This window comes from Phaenicophaeus curvirostris, chromosome 22 (assembly GCF_032191515.1).
Source record: "Phaenicophaeus curvirostris isolate KB17595 chromosome 22, BPBGC_Pcur_1.0, whole genome shotgun sequence".
NCBI lineage: Eukaryota > Metazoa > Chordata > Aves > Cuculiformes > Cuculidae > Phaenicophaeus > Phaenicophaeus curvirostris.
Window position 1 is genome coordinate 4,264,260 of NC_091413.1, and position 19,956 is coordinate 4,284,215.

Here is a 19,956-nt window from a genome sequence, read left to right on the forward strand (position 1 = left end):
CTCTAACTGTTCAGGAATACAATGAATCCTCCAGTCATTATCTACATGACTTCTAAAAATTATCTCCTCCGTTCAACTCATCCCAAGTGTTTAACTGCAACAGATGACCCAGTGACAGTTTTGGCCTTCATTAATTGATTTGGTCTGCTTGGGTTAATTTTGCTTAATGAGTTTTTCTCCAAAGCTTCTATTAAAGGATTAGACAACAAAGTAGGAAATGCCCAGAGCGACATCGACTGTCTGACCCATTCAAGGAAACGATCAGCTCCACAGAACTCTCTTACTGGGTTTTAAGGTCAAATCCAAGTTGGAGGGAGCATTTGCATATAAAAATTCTCGTCTTATTTGGAGTATATCAAGAAATAGAATAGCACACGAGGTAAAATGAAGAGAAAAATTCCTTATCTGTTACCATTACATGAAATCCATTTTTCAGTTATCTAACTGGGTCTTTAGTTGCAGTATAGAAGGAAATGTGGTCAAGAAAAGGGGGAAAAGAAAAGGTTGTAACTTCCCCTTGGTAATATCCTTAAAACTAAATCAATGCTTACAAAATGTAGCCATATTTATTTTTATACACTTAAGAATTTATTTGCTATACGCACTCAAAGAAGGAAACATTAAGGACCAAGAAGCAGTTAGTTTTTCATATGTAGTTCCCATTTCTTATAGAACTACATCAAAAACTGCTCTGATGCTCCCTCTTGCCAACACTCCGAAGCCCTGCAGTCATCTCCCTTTTCATCTCCTCCACAAACTGTTTTTTTCCTTGATCAAAACATAAATGATATATAGCACTAGGATCCAGCTCTGAATTAACAAGTTGCTGTGTTGATTTTTCTTTTAACGCATAAAAAATATCAGCCTCTATAGAAAGAAAGACTTTATTTGCACGGCTTCTGAAAAGATATAGAATCATGGAATAGTTTGGGTTGGAAAGGACCTTATAGATCATCCAGTTCCAACCCCTGCGATGGGCAGGGACACCTCCCACTGGATCAGGGGCTCCAAGCCCCATCCAACCTGGCCTTGAACCCCTCCAGGGATGGGGCAGCCACAACCTCCCTGGGCAACCTGGGCCAGGGCCTCATCACTCTCATCGTGAAGAAATTCCTCCTCATGTCTAGTCTAAATCTGCCCCTCTCCAGTTCACACCCATAAGTCTATGCTATAAAGAGAGGGGAGTAATGACACTTAGAAGCATTAACAAAGCAAGGGCACATAAGGCACAACCCATGCCACTGCATTTCACTCGCCTCCCCCTTTAAAGTCGAGGAGGCTTTGCTCTGCAATTCCAGAGCAGCTGGAGTAGCTTAGCAACCACAGAATCACAGATGACATCACGCTAGCACCAGAGATGGGCTGGATTAGCAGCTTGTTTCCCTGGGGTCTCCCCTTTCTCCAGTCTAAATATGATAAAAAAAATCCTTACAAGCATCCTTACAAGTTTCACGCTGAAAAAGAAACTTCATTCCAGATAATCATGCAACCCCATAAAGGCACAGGTGGGTAGTTCTGCCTGTCTCGGTTATTCCGGCTCTCGGCAGCCTTCTATGCGCAGTCGCATAGTACGCAGCCGGCTAAAGCACATGATGAGCAGAAATAGCTTTAGGCACAAAAGGATGCTGGGAATTCTGCAGCTCATTTTGGCTGTGAGAATCCAAGCAGCTATCACCGAAGAGCCCGTTCCCACTCAGCAAGCTCCTGTCAGGATTTTCTCGGCCCGCCTGGCACAGCTCCAACACTAGCATCACCGTCAATATGAACGTCTGATAACTTGACATTTGCCTGGACTTGGAATAAGAGGAGGGAGGACAAGAAACAGTTTGTTGATGCAACAGGAAAACAGAAAAAAACCTAATTTTAAAGCTATACTCTATTTGGAAGAAAAAGCAAGAGTACAATAGAGAATGTAGGGTGAAAATCACAGAATCATAGAATAGTTTGGGTTGGAAGGAGCCTTAAAGATCATCCAGTTCCAACCCCCTGCCACGGGCAGGGACACCTCCCACTGCATCAGGGGCTCCAAACCCCATCCAACCTGGCCTTGAACTCCTCCAGGGATGGGGCAGCCACAGCTTCCCTGGGCAGCCTTTGCCAGGGCCTCCCCACTCTCATGGTGAAGAAATTCCTTTGTAAACAGTCCTCCCGAGCTTTCCTGTAGCCCCTTCAGATACTGGAAGGTCACTAGAAAGTCTCCTCGAAGCCTTCTCTTCTCCAGGCTGAACAACCCCAACTCTCTCAGCCTGTCCTCGTACAGGAGGTGCTCCAGTCCTCAGATCATCCTTCTAGCCCTCCTCTCGACCTGTTCCAAGAGCTCCATCTCCTTCTTATGTTGAGGGTTCCAGAACCGGACACAACACTCCAGATGAGGTCTCTCCAGAGAGGAACAGAGGGGCAGGACCCCCTCCCTGGCCCTGCTGCCCACGCTGCTTTGGATGCAGCCCAGGACGCGGTTGGTTTCTGGGCTGCAAGCGCACACTGCCAGCTCACGTCGAGCTTCTCATCGACCAGCATCCCTGTTGAAAACCCTTGAATATCTATAGTATTACTGAATTATTATGTGCATCCTAAAGGAAGAAATAGAACAGTGGATGGAGAATGAATTTTACACACAATCCTGAACAGTTTTATTTCCTGCTCCCTCCTCGGTTCCTTTTGTTATTCAGTAGAACCACCAATGTTTTCATTTGCAGGAATCACAGGCAAGTCAGCATTTGCCACAGCCTCAGGCAATTACCTTTAAAAAGCCAATTTGATCTATCAAATAAAAGATAATAGTACCTTCAAGGCAGACAGGTAAGTGGGTGGGTAACCCGAGGGCACAACACCCAACAGAACATCTTGCAGTAAAGACTCAAGTCTATGCCAATTTCTTTTATTCCCACATTAAAGATCCAATTTTATACCTCGTGAGATGATATATTATTATATCCTTTGTCCAAACAGCAGCAGCCACACAGAACATTCTCGCAGGCTACAGAATCTGACGCTCACTTGAAGTTATGAGTACAGAACCATCTTACTTCACACCACAATCCAGTGGTTCCAAGACAACATCAACCCGGGCACTTCCAACACATCTATCGCTGCCCTCTGCGTATCAGACCTTGTGGACTCATTTTATATTCACTAATAAACAAGACCGTTCGTTATTCAGGACTTGTCCATTCTTCACAAGCACAGCAACTCTTGACTGGGAAAGAAAAAGCAATAGTATTTCCCAGATCCGCAACCGGTTTGTTGAGAGAACTTGTACAAAGGGAAGAGAATTTCGTGTCTGTAAGCCGAGTAGTTATAGTTACAACAATGCCACAACCTCTCCAAGGGCAGGAAGTCCTGCTGGTTTCAGCTGAGCATTTCAATGATCTGAAAACAGAATGGAAAACTTCTCTTTTGAACACGACTGAGGGTAAGAGCACCTGCAAACGAAAGGTTCACTCTCATCAGTGCCCTCAACCTTCCAGAAGCCGCTTACGGAGCACGACTATTTCTGAAGATATCCTGTAACATAAAGCCTGGGTGACACCTGTCCAGAAGAAAGTCATCCACATTTCTCAGCACAAAAGCAAGTTTTGTTCAAGTCCAGTCCTACAACCCAAACCATCCGGAGCTAAACGAAACCGTTCTAACAAGACTGCTCATTAAGCAATTCCACAGCTCATGCACAGCTGTAAACACGTCTAGAGAATAGAGCAGGGGTTTCTATGTGGTGAAAGGAAAGGAAGGATTAAAGAACCGGTGAATAGGATTTCTGCCGTGGTCCCACTTGGCTCCCATGATGGATGTTTTCTTTCCAATCAAGTAAGAAAATTTAAAAAGCAGAGCACAGGTTATAAAGTGAAGCTGCACATTGCCAACAGCCGTGACTAAGACAATAGGATGGTGAACCAGGTTTACTTTTAGCACATCCTTCAGAGACTTTTGCACTTCCAGTAATTAATGCACAGAACAATGAAAAAGGCACATTTTTACCCGACCTTCTACATTCTCTACACACCACGTCTCTCTGCACAGCCTTCCCACTTCTGGGCACACATTTCTACACTGAAACAGAGACTCGGATATACGCAACCAAATATTCCCCATTTTCTTTCACGAGCAAAGCTTTAATCACTACAAACTTTCATACACACAAATACTTCTCCCATTTCTGCCTTATTTCTCCCCTTCATCCTTTGTAGGAGTAACAACAATTAACTGATGGGCCTACATCCTACCTTAAAAAGCAACAGTGATAGTTTTACCCCACTAACTTTCCTAAAATTCCTGCTGCAACAGCTTTGAATTGCAGTTGTTTGGATTGCTGAATTTCGCAGTTCTTTAACAGCACTCAGACTTCAGTCTTAGTGAGCCAAGATGATCTGAAGGTCAAACAACTGTACTGCACAGCAGTAAAGATCGTACACATGACACATGTAACCCCTGCTATTTGAGTGTTCTCTGAATGATGAATAGACACATACACCTGACTTGTTTGTAGTCACCTGCAAAATTAATTAAATCCAAAAACCCTTTAGAAATCAGGTTAAGCCTGCCATAAATCTTTGAAGGCTGCCAAATTAAAAAATACTCTTTACTCCCCTCAAGAGCTCGGTATAGACACATTTCTTCCATCACCTTCCAGCAACTGTCTTCTAAACGTTACCTTTCGTCTGAAATTCCCAGTACTGGTATCCTAGCCTGGCATTCTAAAAATACAACACGAACTGCTGAGAGGAGGAGCACATTAAAACAAGCATCCTGCTCAAAAGAAAACCACACTGAGAAGAGCTCCATCTCCATTTCTCTAGCACTATCTGATATTTCATGAGCCTGGTCCCCCCTCCTAACTCCATAAGCAGCCTGGGTTCATTTTAAATGCCCTTCCATCCACATCCAACCTAGCTGAGGCATGTGTTTGCATCTCAGCTCTGCCCTCCCCAAGGGACCAGCTTCCTTCAAGAACCAGCACGACACTCCTGTTGCTATAGGAACATCAGAGCTGTAATCACCAAGGTCTTAGTATAATTCACATATCATGCTTACTAGCTGCACAGCTTCCATTTACAGATCTGTCAGAGCAGCGACTTAAGAAAGCCCAGTGCTAGCTCACCATTTCAAAATGCAAGTAGCTGGGAAACAAGAAATAGGGGTTTTTTATGCAGGAGATGGTTCTGTGCACATAACTTCCTTAAAGGCATTTGGCTAGTATTAAACACACGTGAGAAAGCCTTAATTTCATCATTTCAAGCTAAAGCAACCTAATGAGTCTGAGCTGCCTTAGTTCTTGCTGCAGTGCAGGGAAGGCAACCAATATGTTTAAAGCTCAAACCAGCTCACGATGACATCGGCTCCCTGGCTGAGCAGAGATAACTTTGGGTTCTTCAGTTATTCTTGGAGCCATAAAACCAAAACAACAAACAACCCACAGATGTCAGTGAAAAAGATCCTTGAGTAAAGAAAAATGCCCTATATTCTGCACTTCAATATAGAATCTCACAGAATAGTTTAAGTTGGAAGGGGTCTTAAAACCCACCCAGCTCCAACCCCTGCCATGGGCAGGGACACCTCCCAGTGGATCAAGGGCTCCGAGCCCCATCCAGCCTGGCCTGCAGCCCTCGGATCATCTCTGTAGGCTCCTCTGGACTCATTCCAACAGCTCCATCTCCTTTTTATGCTGAGGATTCCAGAACTGGACACAACACTCCAGGTGAGGTCTCACCAGAGAGGAACAGAGGGGCAGAATCCCCTCCCTTGCCCTGCTGCCCACGCTGCTTTGGATGCAGCCCAGGACAGGTGTTAAATACATTGTGGCAATGACCTCAAAATAAAAAGGGTTATTAAAAATGGTGAGCATGATATTAATGCTTAGTATCTCAATTCATACTAAATTTAAGTATTAAATACTTCAGTTTAGAGTTTTGTAACTGTTGTTCAGGCTTTCCTGGGTTACTGGAAAGTTCACCTTTCAATGAATAATAAAGTATTTCTAATACATCAGATGAGCCTTGTAACTGTCCTGGATGCAACACAACTGTCTGGATCAGCGAAAGAGAAGGGGTGAACAAGCCATAGTATTAATAAGAACAGCTAAAATATTAAACTATGAACAGAATCTGGACATCTGAATCGCCTCAACATCCCTTGGTGGATTGTAGCTTGTGTTAGGGAAACAGCACCTCTAGAGAAGCATATCAAAGTCAACACACTGAGGGACAACGCATCCCCTGAGATTCTGGAATACGCTGAAAAGAAAAGGAAAATTGAGATGGAACTAAAGAAAAAAAATGAGACTGGAGAACACGTCCTGGTCATTCAAGTTCCCTGCATAGATCTGTTGCTTTAATATAAGTTGTGGCTATGAATGTAAAGAGTTGAGAACACACACTAGGAAGATCCACTCTAATTCTCATTTGCTCTCTGCTACAGCACATCAGGCAGCCCTGGATGTGTGTTGTTATTATTACCTGATTCACACAAAGAATTACCTGCCAGCTGTTCCAAGGCAGTATTTTATGGACGTACAACAAAGGAAAACATAAAAATTGTAATAGAGACTGTGACACACATACAAATTTCTAGAGCATCCATCCTCTAGACTCATCTCAAAAACAACAGAAAAACTGACCTTCCTGGAACGCTGGAGCAGGACTACAGCGTTTTTTAGTGACACACAAAATACTGCTGGTCTATAACAAAGCTTTTAGAGTGCTAAGGCCAAGGAGGTCATTCCCTTTTTTGGAATGAAACGGGGGTATGAAATCAGCTTTCTGTCTTTTGTGTGCCTGGTGGAGGAAAACGAGTCTAAAGATAGGTCTGGGACAAGTTCAGCTGAGAGCGATCTGTCCTACTACGGGAAGAAAAGAATGCGAACTCCACAGACATAGGAACTCTTTGTAAGCTACTCCATAAGTAACAGCTCTTTTAGCTGTTGCATAAGGGAAGTTGCATAAAGGCAAAAAGAAAAACCCCCAGAGGAGATTCAATGAAAACAGCAGAAAAGTAGGGAAGAAAATTCCTTTAAGCAACCTCGAAGGACACAAAATATTGAAGTACCTCAGTGTATGGACTTGGGATGGGGTTTTTCAGCGCAAGAGAATGCCATCTAGTGGAGACGGAATCTCCCTTAGGATGCCAAACAGGACACCAAGGCAATTTGTATTCTCTGTTTCCAACGCTTTCATAATCCTGTTTCATCAACAGCAGGATACAGAAAAAGGTACAGACAGATGGCAACAATCCCTGCGTCGTGAGCCACAGGGCAAAGAGCATCACTACCATCCCTGACTGCTGGAAATGCGGAGAGATTTCTAAGGAAATAAAAGTACTGAGCAATGAATTAAAATCACTTCTATGTGTACAGCACAGTCCAGCTTCATCTTTCTCCAAGGGGAAAACTAGTTGGCTAGGTTTGCTCGTGTTCATTTGCTCTTCATGCCATTCACCACTTAATTTGGAGAGATGGCCTATCTGAATATGAAAAGAACCAACATCCTTTTCCACATCTTTAACCATTTCCCTTCTTTGTTGTCTTACCCCCAACCAAGAAAAAGCTTAATTATCAGACCACCAGCTTCATTATCATTCTGGACTGAAGTTAGATCGTGGGGCCAGAACTCCCAAGGAAGACAGCAGTGTTTCGGATCGGATCAAAGCAAGCATCAACAGCGAGACTTCGCTTCCCTATCCACAAAGTTTTATGATTCTTGGAGGACTTAAGAAAATAACGACAGATAAATCAGCATCCGTACAAAGATGGTGCAAAGAGAACTTTTTGAACAGCGTACGAACAGGCTGCCCAGGGAGGTGGTGGAGTCCCCATCCCTGGAACTATTTAAAAGACAGGTAGACGAGGTGCTCAGAGATACGGTTTAGTGGCAGGTAGGAAAGGTTGGACTCGATGATCTAAGAGGTCTTTTCCAACCTGGTGATTCTATGAAGCCATTCCATTTCCTGGATTGCACGATTAGTGAGCCTAGAAGCAGAGACCAAGTAACTGCCGGTCTCTCTTTTGATTACATTTAGAAGTTAGGTCAAAATCCAATTTTTTGAGTTACAAAAAAGCCCTCTGTAAAGTGAGAAAACATAATTTTACAGATAATAAAACCAGACAGTTCAGACAAAGTTAGAACAGCCCAGGTAAGAGCACAGCTGTACAAAGCATCTGCGTTCCCTGGCTGGGCTCCTGGTTTTATTCTCTCTTCTTCGCCAAAGCGCAGGTAACTCAGCATACATCCTCATTGTGAGAAATGTAACTACTTAGGGGTAACACTGAAGTCTCTCTCAACTGAATGTGTTTTCCTCAGCTTTTGATGAGAAACTGGCAAATTTTCACTTTCAACTGGCAGAACAGTTTATGAATTCTGAGCCAAAATCCACAAGTATATCTATCTCCATCAATCCTCAGCTATGTAGGGAATGAACACAGGCTTAAAACTGAAGAGCAAGTTGGTGCAGGTTGTGTTTCTAATGGTTTCCTAAATGTCTTATATCTATATTAAATTTCTGCTCCAGTCAGATCTTTCTGGCATACAAGGCTCAGAATTTTCCTTCAATACCAATTCTTATATTATGAAAATGATCTGGCACGAGGCCTGTGAAGGGGAGAAAAAAAGAATTCAGAAAGAAACATTTAGGTTCAGAAGAAATCAGTAGATTGAGAGTAGCACCACACAATTGTTTACCAAGACTTCTGCTAAGAACTCACAAAAGCAGTACGTACTTCATCCCCTTCATGGGAATCTAAACAAGCCAAAGCAGATTTGTGAACTTATTTCATGTCTATTACCCCTGTCTGGAAATTAATTACACTGTGCAAATTGAAGAAACAAAACAGAAAACAAATCTTCCTATTGCTAAGCTTTCTCTCTTACTCTTCTGAAATAATTATGTTGCACTTAACTTCCACATTGATGGAAATGCAAAAATCCGAAGAGATTGTCAGCTGATTCCATTTTGGTTTGGGAGTAAAGGGTTATCAAGGGTTATCAAGCAACAGGAGTCATAGGCTAAGTTACCATAAGTACAAAAAATTGCTTTTGTACCTTAGACATCTATACCTACTTTATATTTTATTTCGTTATGAAGCTCCCGGTTTGACATATACAAAAACTCCTTGCTACCCCCAGTCTTGTTCCTTTACAGGCACAGATGCCTTGTTTAAGAATAGACATAAAAATTTATATGAAAGCCATCTTACGCAGAGGATCCGTGCTGAATACAGTAAGGCTTACACAGAACTAGATGGACCTATGCATATCTGAATCTAACTTCACCTACAGCAAAAAACAATCAAGTTCTATTTATTTAACGCATTACATAGACTAGGAAGCTATAAATGTGTACACAGTTCATAGGACATTGGTCATCAACGTCTGAGTTACAGAATCATAGAATAGTTTGGGTTGCAAAGGACCTTAAAGCCCATCCAGTTCCACTCCCCCTGCCATGGGCAGGGACACCTCCCACTGGATCAGGGGCTCCAAGCCCCATCCAACCTGGCCATGAACACCTCCAGGGATGGGGCAGCCACAGCTTCCCTGGGCAACCTGGGCCAGCGTCTCACCAATCTCATGGTGAAGAAATTCCTCCTTAGGTCCAGTCTAAACCTGCCCCTCTCCAGTTTATCCCCATTGCCCCCAGTCCTATCACCACAAGTCTTTGTGAACACTCCCTCCCCAGCTTTCTTGTAGCCCCTTCAGGTACTGGAAGGTCGCTATAAGGTCTCCTTGGACCCTTCTCTTCTCCAGGCTGAACAACCCCAAGTCTCTCAGCCTGTCCTCGTATGGGAGGTGCTCCAGCCCTTGGATCATCCTTGTAGCCTCCTCTGGACCCGTTCCAACATGGAGAATAAGCTATTAAATAACTCTAACCATTAAATAACCTAACCAAGCTTAGGTACATCCAAGACTGACTTCACCTGTTAAAATCAAACAACCTGTTGAACAATGCAGTCTAGTTCTCTTCTAAAGATCACTGCATGTCCCAGACTGGAGGCTGCGTTTAGGTAGGTGGCCCATCGTTACAGAAATACAGGAACCCAGATTTGATATTCTCCAAGATTCTTCTTGTAGATGAAATAAACACAAGGCAAGCAAGCGCAGTACTCACCCTGATCGATTGAGTGTTGAGGAAGTTGGCTAAGTTGGCTATTCACTACACCTGCATACGTGCGCAAGAACTCCTCTTCGCTGGCAGTCAGCTGGGAACATACAGAAAGACCATCAGCAAAAAGGTAAATGAAGAGAGACTGAAGAGATTATCTCTGACTTCTCAATAAGTAACATCACACTTGCCTCTACTCCACTCTTTAACAGTTTAATCTCTGTTATTTGTGCGAATGATGCCAGCAACAAACTAGTACATGATACACTCCTGGAGAGATTCAAAAATCACCCTAAACCAGCTGCTTAATTTCGCTGGTTTTCCAATCATGAAAAACCTGACTGTATATTGAGAAGCTATCAGATGTTCGGATTTAGTTTCAGGCATCACAAGCCTCATAATAGTTAAGCAAAAATAAATCACATTTAGCTGCAGATAACTGTTATATCAATGCAAATTAAAACAACCCAGTATTAAAACCAAACCATTTCCTGCCCATCTCAGTAAGCACTATCCCAGTTACTACAACATTACATCTGGAAAGCCACAAAATTTTGATAGGAATGGTTGGACTCGATGATCCGGTGGGTCTCTTCCAACCTGGTCATTCTATGATTCTATGATTCTAAAATACAGACTATAACAGCACATCTTACATTTGATCCCATCTTCCTCAGCATGAGTAGGACTCTCACTTTCTGCTGAATATACATCTCCTCCGGACTCTTTCCGGGGACGCCCTCACGGTTCATTCCCCTCCTGCCAGCTCCTGGATTTCCTGAAGATAGAAGATCAGAAAAAAAGACAGACTAAAATAGGTAATGGTGCATAATAGGAATAATAAGAAAGCTTAATTTCCAAACGACTTGTTTTTCACCAGTGGGCAGACCACTTAATAGCCTGAGAGAATAATTAATCACATGCTTCATCAGAGAAATCCTTACAAATCTGAACAGCTAAATTGGGCTTTACATGTGCAGCTCCAATATTCAAAGAGGCTGATGTTCACATCCCTCCCAGCTCATTAGCTGTTGTTACATTACCGCATGAGTAGAAAAAGAGAATTCTAACAGCTAGATGAAAGAATCACTCTGACAGAAGAGCTCGCAGTTTGGGGTTTCTCCCATAAATAAGCACGACCAGTATGAAAATAAGATGCAGAAGGCACAGCCGTCAAGCTCAGCAAAAGCTGGATGGAATCTACACTCTTAAGTCTCTCTCCTCTCCCTTTTTTGTTCTGCTTGGAAACTTGCAGCCTGTAAACGTGCAAGGTGATTGCGTTTTTTGTGATATTCAGCAAACTGCTTTCTGAAGGGGGACTCAAACAAGCCCACAGTTTTGTTGTGTCAACTCGAACAAGCACATGGTCCACTGGGCAATTTGAGCGCTAACAAGTGATGGCAAAAGCAAGACAGTGAACAAAACAAGACAGTGAGGAAGACACATCGAGATACACATATCCAGAGACTGATAGGACAACAAGCATTTATCAAGATACCAAGTAAGTCTGAAAGTTTGTGACCGGTTCTTAACAGTCTACTAATATATACGTCTTCTTTTTTTTCAGAATATTGCTACTTGAACAGGGAAAATGCTGTACTGGTAGCCAAAGAAATCAAATGAGAGAAAAGAAAAGCACAACAGCAAAAGCCCAAAACATGGTAACACACCTAGAGTTTAAAACCAGCACAAATTATATGGGTCCTCTCCCCATAGGTGGCACCAGGCACAAGCACCGAGAAAATGCCAGGGCTGCCCCCATGGCAGCTGGAAAGACCACATTCCTCTACAGATGAGATATTGCAAGAGATTTGTGGTTTACGCATGTCATTATTCATTGTTTTCTATCATAAAAGTCTTCCAGTTGTATATTAATTTCTCCAACTTTAAAAAGAGGTGATGGAAATCTGTCTAAACCTGGTTCTTCTAAAATAAACTCCAGCCAAGATGGATTTTTTTGTGAAGCCACTTATTTAACAGGAAGGGTAAAAATACTAAAGTCTGCTCATTAAGCAAATGCTTCACAAAGCTGGTAAGCAACAGGGGCGAAAAAGCACTCAGTATGGCTTGAAAGCTATCAAAATTTTTGGACAAAGAGGTCCAATTAGGATTACAAAGCAACACTGCTTTGCTCTTCATACACTGCACAGTTATTTTGTGTGACAGCCTCAGCCACCACAGGTTTTTGACAAAGCAGAAAGACAAAAATCTTAAGAGTGAGACCCCAGCATGAAGAACTGGAACGGATCTCTGGTCCTATTGCACAAAGCTGTTCTAAGACACTGTTTAGGATGACGACACACCCAGCACACACGAAATCAGTACATTTCCACAACAGCTTCCAAAACGAATCTATGCCAAGACAAGAGCAGCTTTATAAATGAAGGACTGAAAACTCTTATCAAAGCACTCATCAACTTTGCTTTCTCAAGAAAGCTACATTAATATGCTACTCATAACAAAATGTTACTTCAGTAGAATTTCCCTAACCCTACAATTCTTTCTGGAACAAAGATGAAGTTGTCATCCCCCTACTCAAACACTACATCACAGACTTCCCTGCCAACATACCTGCTTCTAAAAACCACAGCAGAGCAGACAATCCACGTGTTCAGTCCCAGTTAATGAATGTAGCAGGAAAAACAAACGAGGAAACTGCCCTGTGGAAACAAATAAGCAAAACATTACAGAAATATTCAAAGCTGAAAACCAGAAAGACCCTTCACTTAATACGCTTTGAATCACAAACTTGGTCTAGCCAAAATCCACAGAACTGTTGGCTTGTCTGGAGTTTGTAGACCCTTTTTTATTCTTAAAGAACAAAATTTTTTCAAAGGTCAAGACATTCTTCATCTGCAAGATTTACACCCTGCCCATACCAATGCCATTCCCAATCACTTGGGAATGAAATGCATTCAAGCTTTGCATTCTCTAAGAAGCTTTCAGCATAAAACCCAACTCCCTGGAAAAAAAGCAATAAATGGTGTGACATACAATTTTTCTTGTAAGAAACCAACAAAAACAGGCGTAGCTTACCACAGATTTAAAGAAAACTAGGGAGAAATGTAAAGCATGCTAATTTTGACCTAAATTATCGTTTTCAACTATGTGTATGTTATCTGAATATAGCAATTTTGAGACCAGCACTTGAAAGCTGGGCTGGAAAACCCTTTGTGCAGAGTTTTTCAGACCAACCTCACTGCTCGATTACCAACAGCTAACAGTTAGAGACTTCTTTTTTTTCAGACTCCAGACATATTACTGAATATTTTACAACTGACACTGGGTACTGGGACATGGTAACAATTCGTAACTCTTCCCATCCATCACAAGCAGCTCCGTCTCACAAACGAGGTGATAATTCAAGCTCTCTGTAATGTGCAATGAAATAGTAAGTGCCTGCTACACAGGACACCAGCACAGCTAGAATCTTTATTAATTAAGAGTTTCTGATTAGGGAAGATATGTATACCTGCACTATTTGTTGATAAAGTCCAGCTTAAACTGACCAAATACACTCTCTCCCCTTTTCTTCATGGACAACAAGTGAAGGCAGATCCAAACTAATGAATTCAGTCATGGCTCTTCACCACCCTGTGCAGATGTCATTACTAGCAGGGAACCAAGAGAGGAGTAACCAGAGCGACTCATCTGCTCTGTACACGGAGTTTAAACAGAAAAACAGAGTCCAAAATACCTGTTAGCTTCACCCATAGGTTGTCTACAGCATCTGTTACTAACAAGTGTTGGAAGCAGCTGAGCTTTATCAATGGCTTAAAAGAGTCATTTCATCTCTCCAGAGGACAGAAATTGCCTGTTCTGAAAGGATTATTTAAGCCCTACCTCGCTAATTAGTTCCCACTGTTCTTGCCCCCTAAATAGGCAGGGCAGTCCCAAGAAAGATTATCCACAGCGCTGACAACAGGACCGTTTGCAGTAACTAATTGCTGTTCTCATTTCCATGGATTTCAAAGACAGGCTCTCACCACTGCACAAACACTCACCGCACAACTGCATGAACTCCTTCCTAAAGGAAAGGATTAGAGCATGAGGAGCGACCACTTCTGAGACACGTTTCTGTCCTAGTGGCAGTAACAGCATATTCATACTTGGCGTTGGAACTAGATGATCTTCAAGGTCCCTTCCAACCCAAATTATTCTACGATTCTAGGATATTACTATTAAAATTCCACACCCCATCCCAAACTGCAAGTAATAATCTATGCATTTGTTATATTTAACACCAAATACAAATGAAAGCAGAAAGATTAAATGATTTCCTAACCCAATAAACTCAGAGGATTCAGTCAAGACCTGAAACAACCTCCTCGGGCCACTGCCATGACCAGCCAAAGGCTGATTTCACAGACAGTCTCACTGTCATAATAAAGTTGAGTCTCTCTGCCATCAGCAGCACTCAAAACACGCTGCCTTGGTCCAATCCCCAGGGCTTCCTCCCACTGAACTCACCTCACCACTGGCACAGCAAATACACAGGTGGAACATGAAGCTTGCTCACCAGAACGTGAGGACTTCTCTGCTAAACCACAGGGCGCATCCTCTAACAATGGCACCGTTACTGCTAACAGCTCCAAAATTACTGGCACAAATGAAGTAAATCGGGTTTCATTACTTATTGTTAAAAATAAGAGAACAAAATAATAATACAAGGCCTGGTAAGAAGCCCAAAGCCACAAGCAGGTTCTCCTACAAATAGGTCTCACCTATTCCCAACAGCAGCTCACACTCCCAACGTCATCGACTGCACATCAACGTTTCCACATTCATCTCTAATGAACCCTAAGAAATAAGATCTAAAAATATTTTGCCACTGTGTATTTTTGGGGTGGGAGGGAAGAAGTGCAAAATATAAGAGAGAGTTTAGCAAGACAGCTGAGGAACAGCTGAATCATTACTCGCACAAGTTCTGCTCATAATCTTAAGAGTCGCAATAGGCCCATGTGCTACACGACGATCCATCCCTGAAGCTTTTCTCATGTCAGGTAATTCTTTGCCTCAGTTGTACCCACCAGCTCCGAGTTCTGTTTCCTTCCACACCTGTATCCATGTCGAGTTTCTCATCCCCCAGCACCCCAAGTCCTTCTCCTCAGGGCTGCTCTTAATCACATCATCCCCATCCTCTACTGAAACCAGGGATTGCCCAGACCCAGGTGTAGGACCTTGCACCTGGCCCTGTTGAACCCATGAGGTTCTCACAGCCCCACTTCTCCAGCCTGTCCAGGTCCCTCTGGATGTCCAGATGAGAGACAGAACAAGGCCAGAGTTCTAGCTTTAGGTTCTGTCGCTTAGAGATCACACTGCTTCCCCAAACATCACAGGTTAATGAGTTTCTAAGCTAAAATGTAAGGCATGGTAATTGAAAAATAACATGGTTTTAAAGCATATGACACTGAATTACAACAGCACAAGGAAACTGAACCAGCATCAGGATGCAACATGCCAAAGGCAGGACGCTGGCAGTTCCATTTCAGCTGATCAGCAAAGATAAAAACAGATTTTGCTCAACCTGTACATCATAAACAAGCTAGTATCGACAGCACTGATGAATCCTAGTGTTTATAGTTAAAACCACAGAATTATTTACCTATTCCTGTCAGATATCTTGTATTCTATTAAGAATCACTGCCTGAAAGGTAACATTTCCATCTGTATTTTCTGCACAGACAGGGAGACGGAAGAACATGAACTGCCACGTACTGGACTGAAGGAATCTCCACAGCCTGGAGAAGAGAAGGCTCTGAGGAGACCTTACAGCGACCTTCCAGTACCTGAAGAGGCTACAAGAAAGCTGGGGAGGGACTGTTCACAAAGGCTGGATAGCCAGAGATATCCAGGAGCCCAGTAACCAATACTCCTGGTCTAAGGGAAGAAATCCTGGGGTTCAGTGCCAGTCGTTCAGGGTGTGGAGAGATGCCAAAGGCTGATGAAGCCATCCAGAATGCACTGCTCCATCCAGTCTGGAACTGGTCTCTCCAGGTAAGGGTGAGGCAGATGTGCAAAGCCAACGGGGAAGTTTGAGCTGCCAATACCTTATCTATTTTGCAGCCAAGCACAGTTCTGCTCTCCAGTGTCATGACTCAATTCCTTTCTCATGAAAAAGACTAACCTGTGCATTTCAACAGCTGTAGTTTTAGTCCAAAACGATTAAATTCTTCACTAAACTGTATTAAAAGACAAAATCCTAGAGCTCGTCCTGCTGCACCCAACACGCTGCAAATGGACATAATTGGGTCACCTAATTTTCCGTTGTTTGGCAGGCACAGGGAATGAAATTTAGTTCATTTATTTTTAATATGATTCACATGACAGAATAATAAATGCGAAAGATCTGTATATTACAGCCAAACCTGCCAGCCCAGCTTTGCCAAAGCAATAAATTTGACTTTAAAAACATTCCCTCCCTTTCCCAAGCAGCAAACAAGGCCGATCAGCACACCAACAGCAAAGCTGTCCTGCTCTTGAGCCCCTCATTCCGCGTGTGCCTGGAGAAGGGCTGGGTGAGGACCACAGGAATGCCTGCTGCTCCGCACGGCCCAACATGTGTGCTGGGCAGAGTCAAGCACGCCCGACATCCCCGTTCCGATCCCTGCCTGCCGACCCAACCGACCTCTCCGGGTGCAAAAAGAGCACGCGCAGCCCTGTCCGCTCAGCAAAAGGGAGGGTAAATATCCCCTTCACACCAAACCTGAGAGGCTGAGGTTATACTTTCCAGCAAGGCAGGTAAGTTAGAGATGAGAGCAAAATGGACATGGTTTTGGAACCAGAAGATCATAGAATCATAGAATCACCAGGTTGGAAGAGACCCACCGGATCATCGAGTCCAACCATTCCCATCAATCACTAAACCATGTCCCTCAGCACCTCGTCCACCCGTCCCTTAAACCCCTCCAGGGAAGGTGACTCAACCCCCTCCCTGGGCAGCCTCTGACAGTGCCCAATGACCCTTTCTGTGAAGAATTTTTTCCTAATGTTCAGCCTAAACCTCCCCTGGTGGAGCTTGAGGCCATTCCCTCTCATCCTGTCCCCTGTCCCTTGGGAGAAGAGCCCAGCTCCCTCCTCTCCACAACCTCCTCTGAGGGAGTTGGAGAGAGCAATGAGGTCTCCCCTCAGCCTCCTCTTCTCCAGGCTAAACACCCCCAGCTCTCTCAGCCGCTCCTCGTAAGGCCTGTAGCTATGTCTACAACACAAAGCAGTTGGGCTACTGTTACCAGGGATTAAGTATTTTTAACTTCTCCACTAGCATTAAGTGATGCTTCCCTATCTTCCCCACATTGTCACTTGGCCTGAAAAGCTTATAATGAAAATAAAATATAATCTTTCTCAAAACCAAACTAAAAGACCATCGGGGCTTTCTCTTCAACAAGGCCAGGGTGGATGGGGCCTCAGGCACCCTGAGCTGGTGGCATGTCCCTGCCCATGGCAGGGCTGGAACTAGATGATCTTTAAGGTCCCTTCCAACCCAAACTATTCTATGATTCAACAACTGAACCTGGACACAACGGTACAATAGGGTACAATACAGAATGACACCTTTGCAGTTAGCCCACTCTGCCTCCAACTACATTTAGAACATCAGATTCATATTTTCATTTTAAATAAACGCAGACAGGAGAAATACGTACTCCGATTCAGTTTAACCAGCCCGTTTAACGAACAGATGGAAACAGCTCCTCAGGAAACTCAAGCTCACCAGCAAGAACTGCTTTGACAGGATGCTTCCAGTAGAGGAAACGATTCCAACACACAGCAACTGAGAATTATAGATTTTTAACTCTATTTCCCTCATTTCTGCCTCTACTCTTCTGAATTCAAAACCTGGAAGGGCTCCTCTGCTGGACAACACCACAGAGGGGTTCATAATAAAGAACTTTTAAACTACTCGGACTCCCGTCCCATCACTCCCTTTTTAGAAAAGGGAAAAGCCAAAAGAACTTCGCATCCCTGGAGAGAAAGAAAAAAAATGCTATGTTTGTGAATTTTGCTTAAGGCAAACTACTTAAGTATCTCATTTCATTTTAGACATGCTTCTTTAATGCAATGGGAAAGCAATGTAAGTTGTTGTTCCTTCAAATTAAGCATTTCCCCAACCCCACAGTCCTCCAATGCTGAAATTCCTAATATACACATTTTACAACTAAGGGAAAAAATAAAATGAAACAGAGGGATTTGCAAAGCCTAAATTAATTAAAAAAAAAAAAGGCATCAAGATGTCACTAAATATAATATTTTACATATTTAGTCTTAATAATTTAGGGTACTCACAGCAAAGCTCTTTCAAATGGAAGTCACAGCTAACTACCTCTTTAATATCTTGTATCATTTTGAGTTAGAGCCTAAAGAAATCCAACAGGAGTTACTTCAGCTACAATTTTAGTCTTTTTCTTTCTTGAACCTGGCCGGTTCTGTTCAAGGCAGCTGAAAACATCAATTAACAGGATTATAAAAGCTCAGATGAGGAGTTATGGTGAATAAAACCAACCGCTGCAGGTTTCCTTTGCGCTACACAAATTGAGTTAACAGCAAGCAAGACGAGGTCCCCTTAACTCTACGCTATCATTAGCTGAGGTTAAGCTATTAGCCCCCACAGCCACCCTTCTGCAGTTAAAACACGGTCACACTGGGAAGCTTCTAAGTGCAAAAGGATTCAGCCTTGTTAATTTTCAAATGACATTTTACAGCGAGCAGCTCGAGTCCCACAAACCTTCCAAGCTGCAACCTGAAACCTGAAGTCGGGAATCAGAGTCTGCAAAACCCCTGCTGCAGATTTCCCTCTAATTCAGTCTGACTCACGACCTTCAGTCACAGGCAGCTGGAGACTGGATTAATTCCCATCTCAGGAGGCATACAGCAATGAAGAATTCATAACAGCTACCTATTTATAGGTGAGAGAATGAGCTGAAATATTCAATACGGCTTTTTTCCCTTCGTTTCTGTGTTCAGTATTACCTTTTAGCGACTTCAGAATTTGAACCCCAGTGTCAGATTTGGGTCAATTTATAGCTGGAGTCTCTGTGTGGGTTCACATCTCCTAAATGTTAGATTTAAATTTTTAACAAAACAGCACAGCCCTCCCTCCTGAAGAACAGCAAACATCCCAAAGTGTGGCTGGTTAGACATGAAAAAATCCATCAAAACACATAGAGCTGGTTTTTTTCCAGTGCTGGATCACCTTTCAGAGCTTCAAAAAGGACTTCAAAAGTAGTAATAAAGTGCATTTAATAAAAGCTTCCTAATGTACTAAATCAGTTCTTACATCAACACTCAAGGTTCCTGTAAAAAAGAACGATATCCTACCATTATAATCACTGTTTTTATGAAATTAATGCTTGCCTCCTGACCTTCAGGCACACAAAAATCAGATTATTTTTGCTGTTCCACAGCAGCAGTCTCCCAAAGAGAAGACATCTATCGTGTCTCGTACAGTTAAAAGAGGCAGCACCGGTTTCTAGGTAGTTCACATCAGTCAACTTGAAGCCTCTGAAATTAAATGTAGTAACAGCAACAAAACCTTAGAAAAAGGCTTTCGTTTCACAAAGACGTTCACATTTCAAAGATGAATTTGTCAAAAATCCTTTGAAAAGTGACAACACTCAGCTACAGCAATTACACACAAATTCTATCCCCATCAAATAAACAATTCTAATCAATGTTATACTTGACTCAAGAGGTCTCCAACGGAGGGGCTGATGAGCGCTGCTCTCGTCTCAACCATCAGCATCTTGTACAGTGGCTCCTGCACCTCCTCCCCTATTTATAATAAAGCTGTAAATCTTCTAGATGGGAAATTAGGCACTAATGACAGCCAGCCAATGATTCTAACTACCAGGTAGCCCACGCTAAAGAATTACT

The 19,956-nt window shown here is 42.9% G+C and overlaps 1 protein-coding gene across 2 annotated transcripts in view; it reads right to left on the bottom strand.

The window, feature by feature from the left end:
* CTNNBIP1 (catenin beta interacting protein 1) overlaps positions 1–19,956 on the bottom strand; it is a 31,923-nt gene that overhangs the window by 2,904 nt on the left and 9,063 nt on the right. For both annotated transcript variants that reach the window (XM_069874723.1, XM_069874722.1), the window contains 3 exons: positions 12,658–12,746; positions 10,743–10,864; positions 10,093–10,183 (listed from right to left, as the gene is read on the bottom strand). In XM_069874723.1, coding sequence (XP_069730824.1) covers positions 10,093–10,183; positions 10,743–10,838 — 187 coding nt within the window. In that variant the 5' untranslated portion in view covers positions 10,839–10,864; positions 12,658–12,746. The remainder of the gene's footprint in view (positions 1–10,092; positions 10,184–10,742; positions 10,865–12,657; positions 12,747–19,956) is intronic.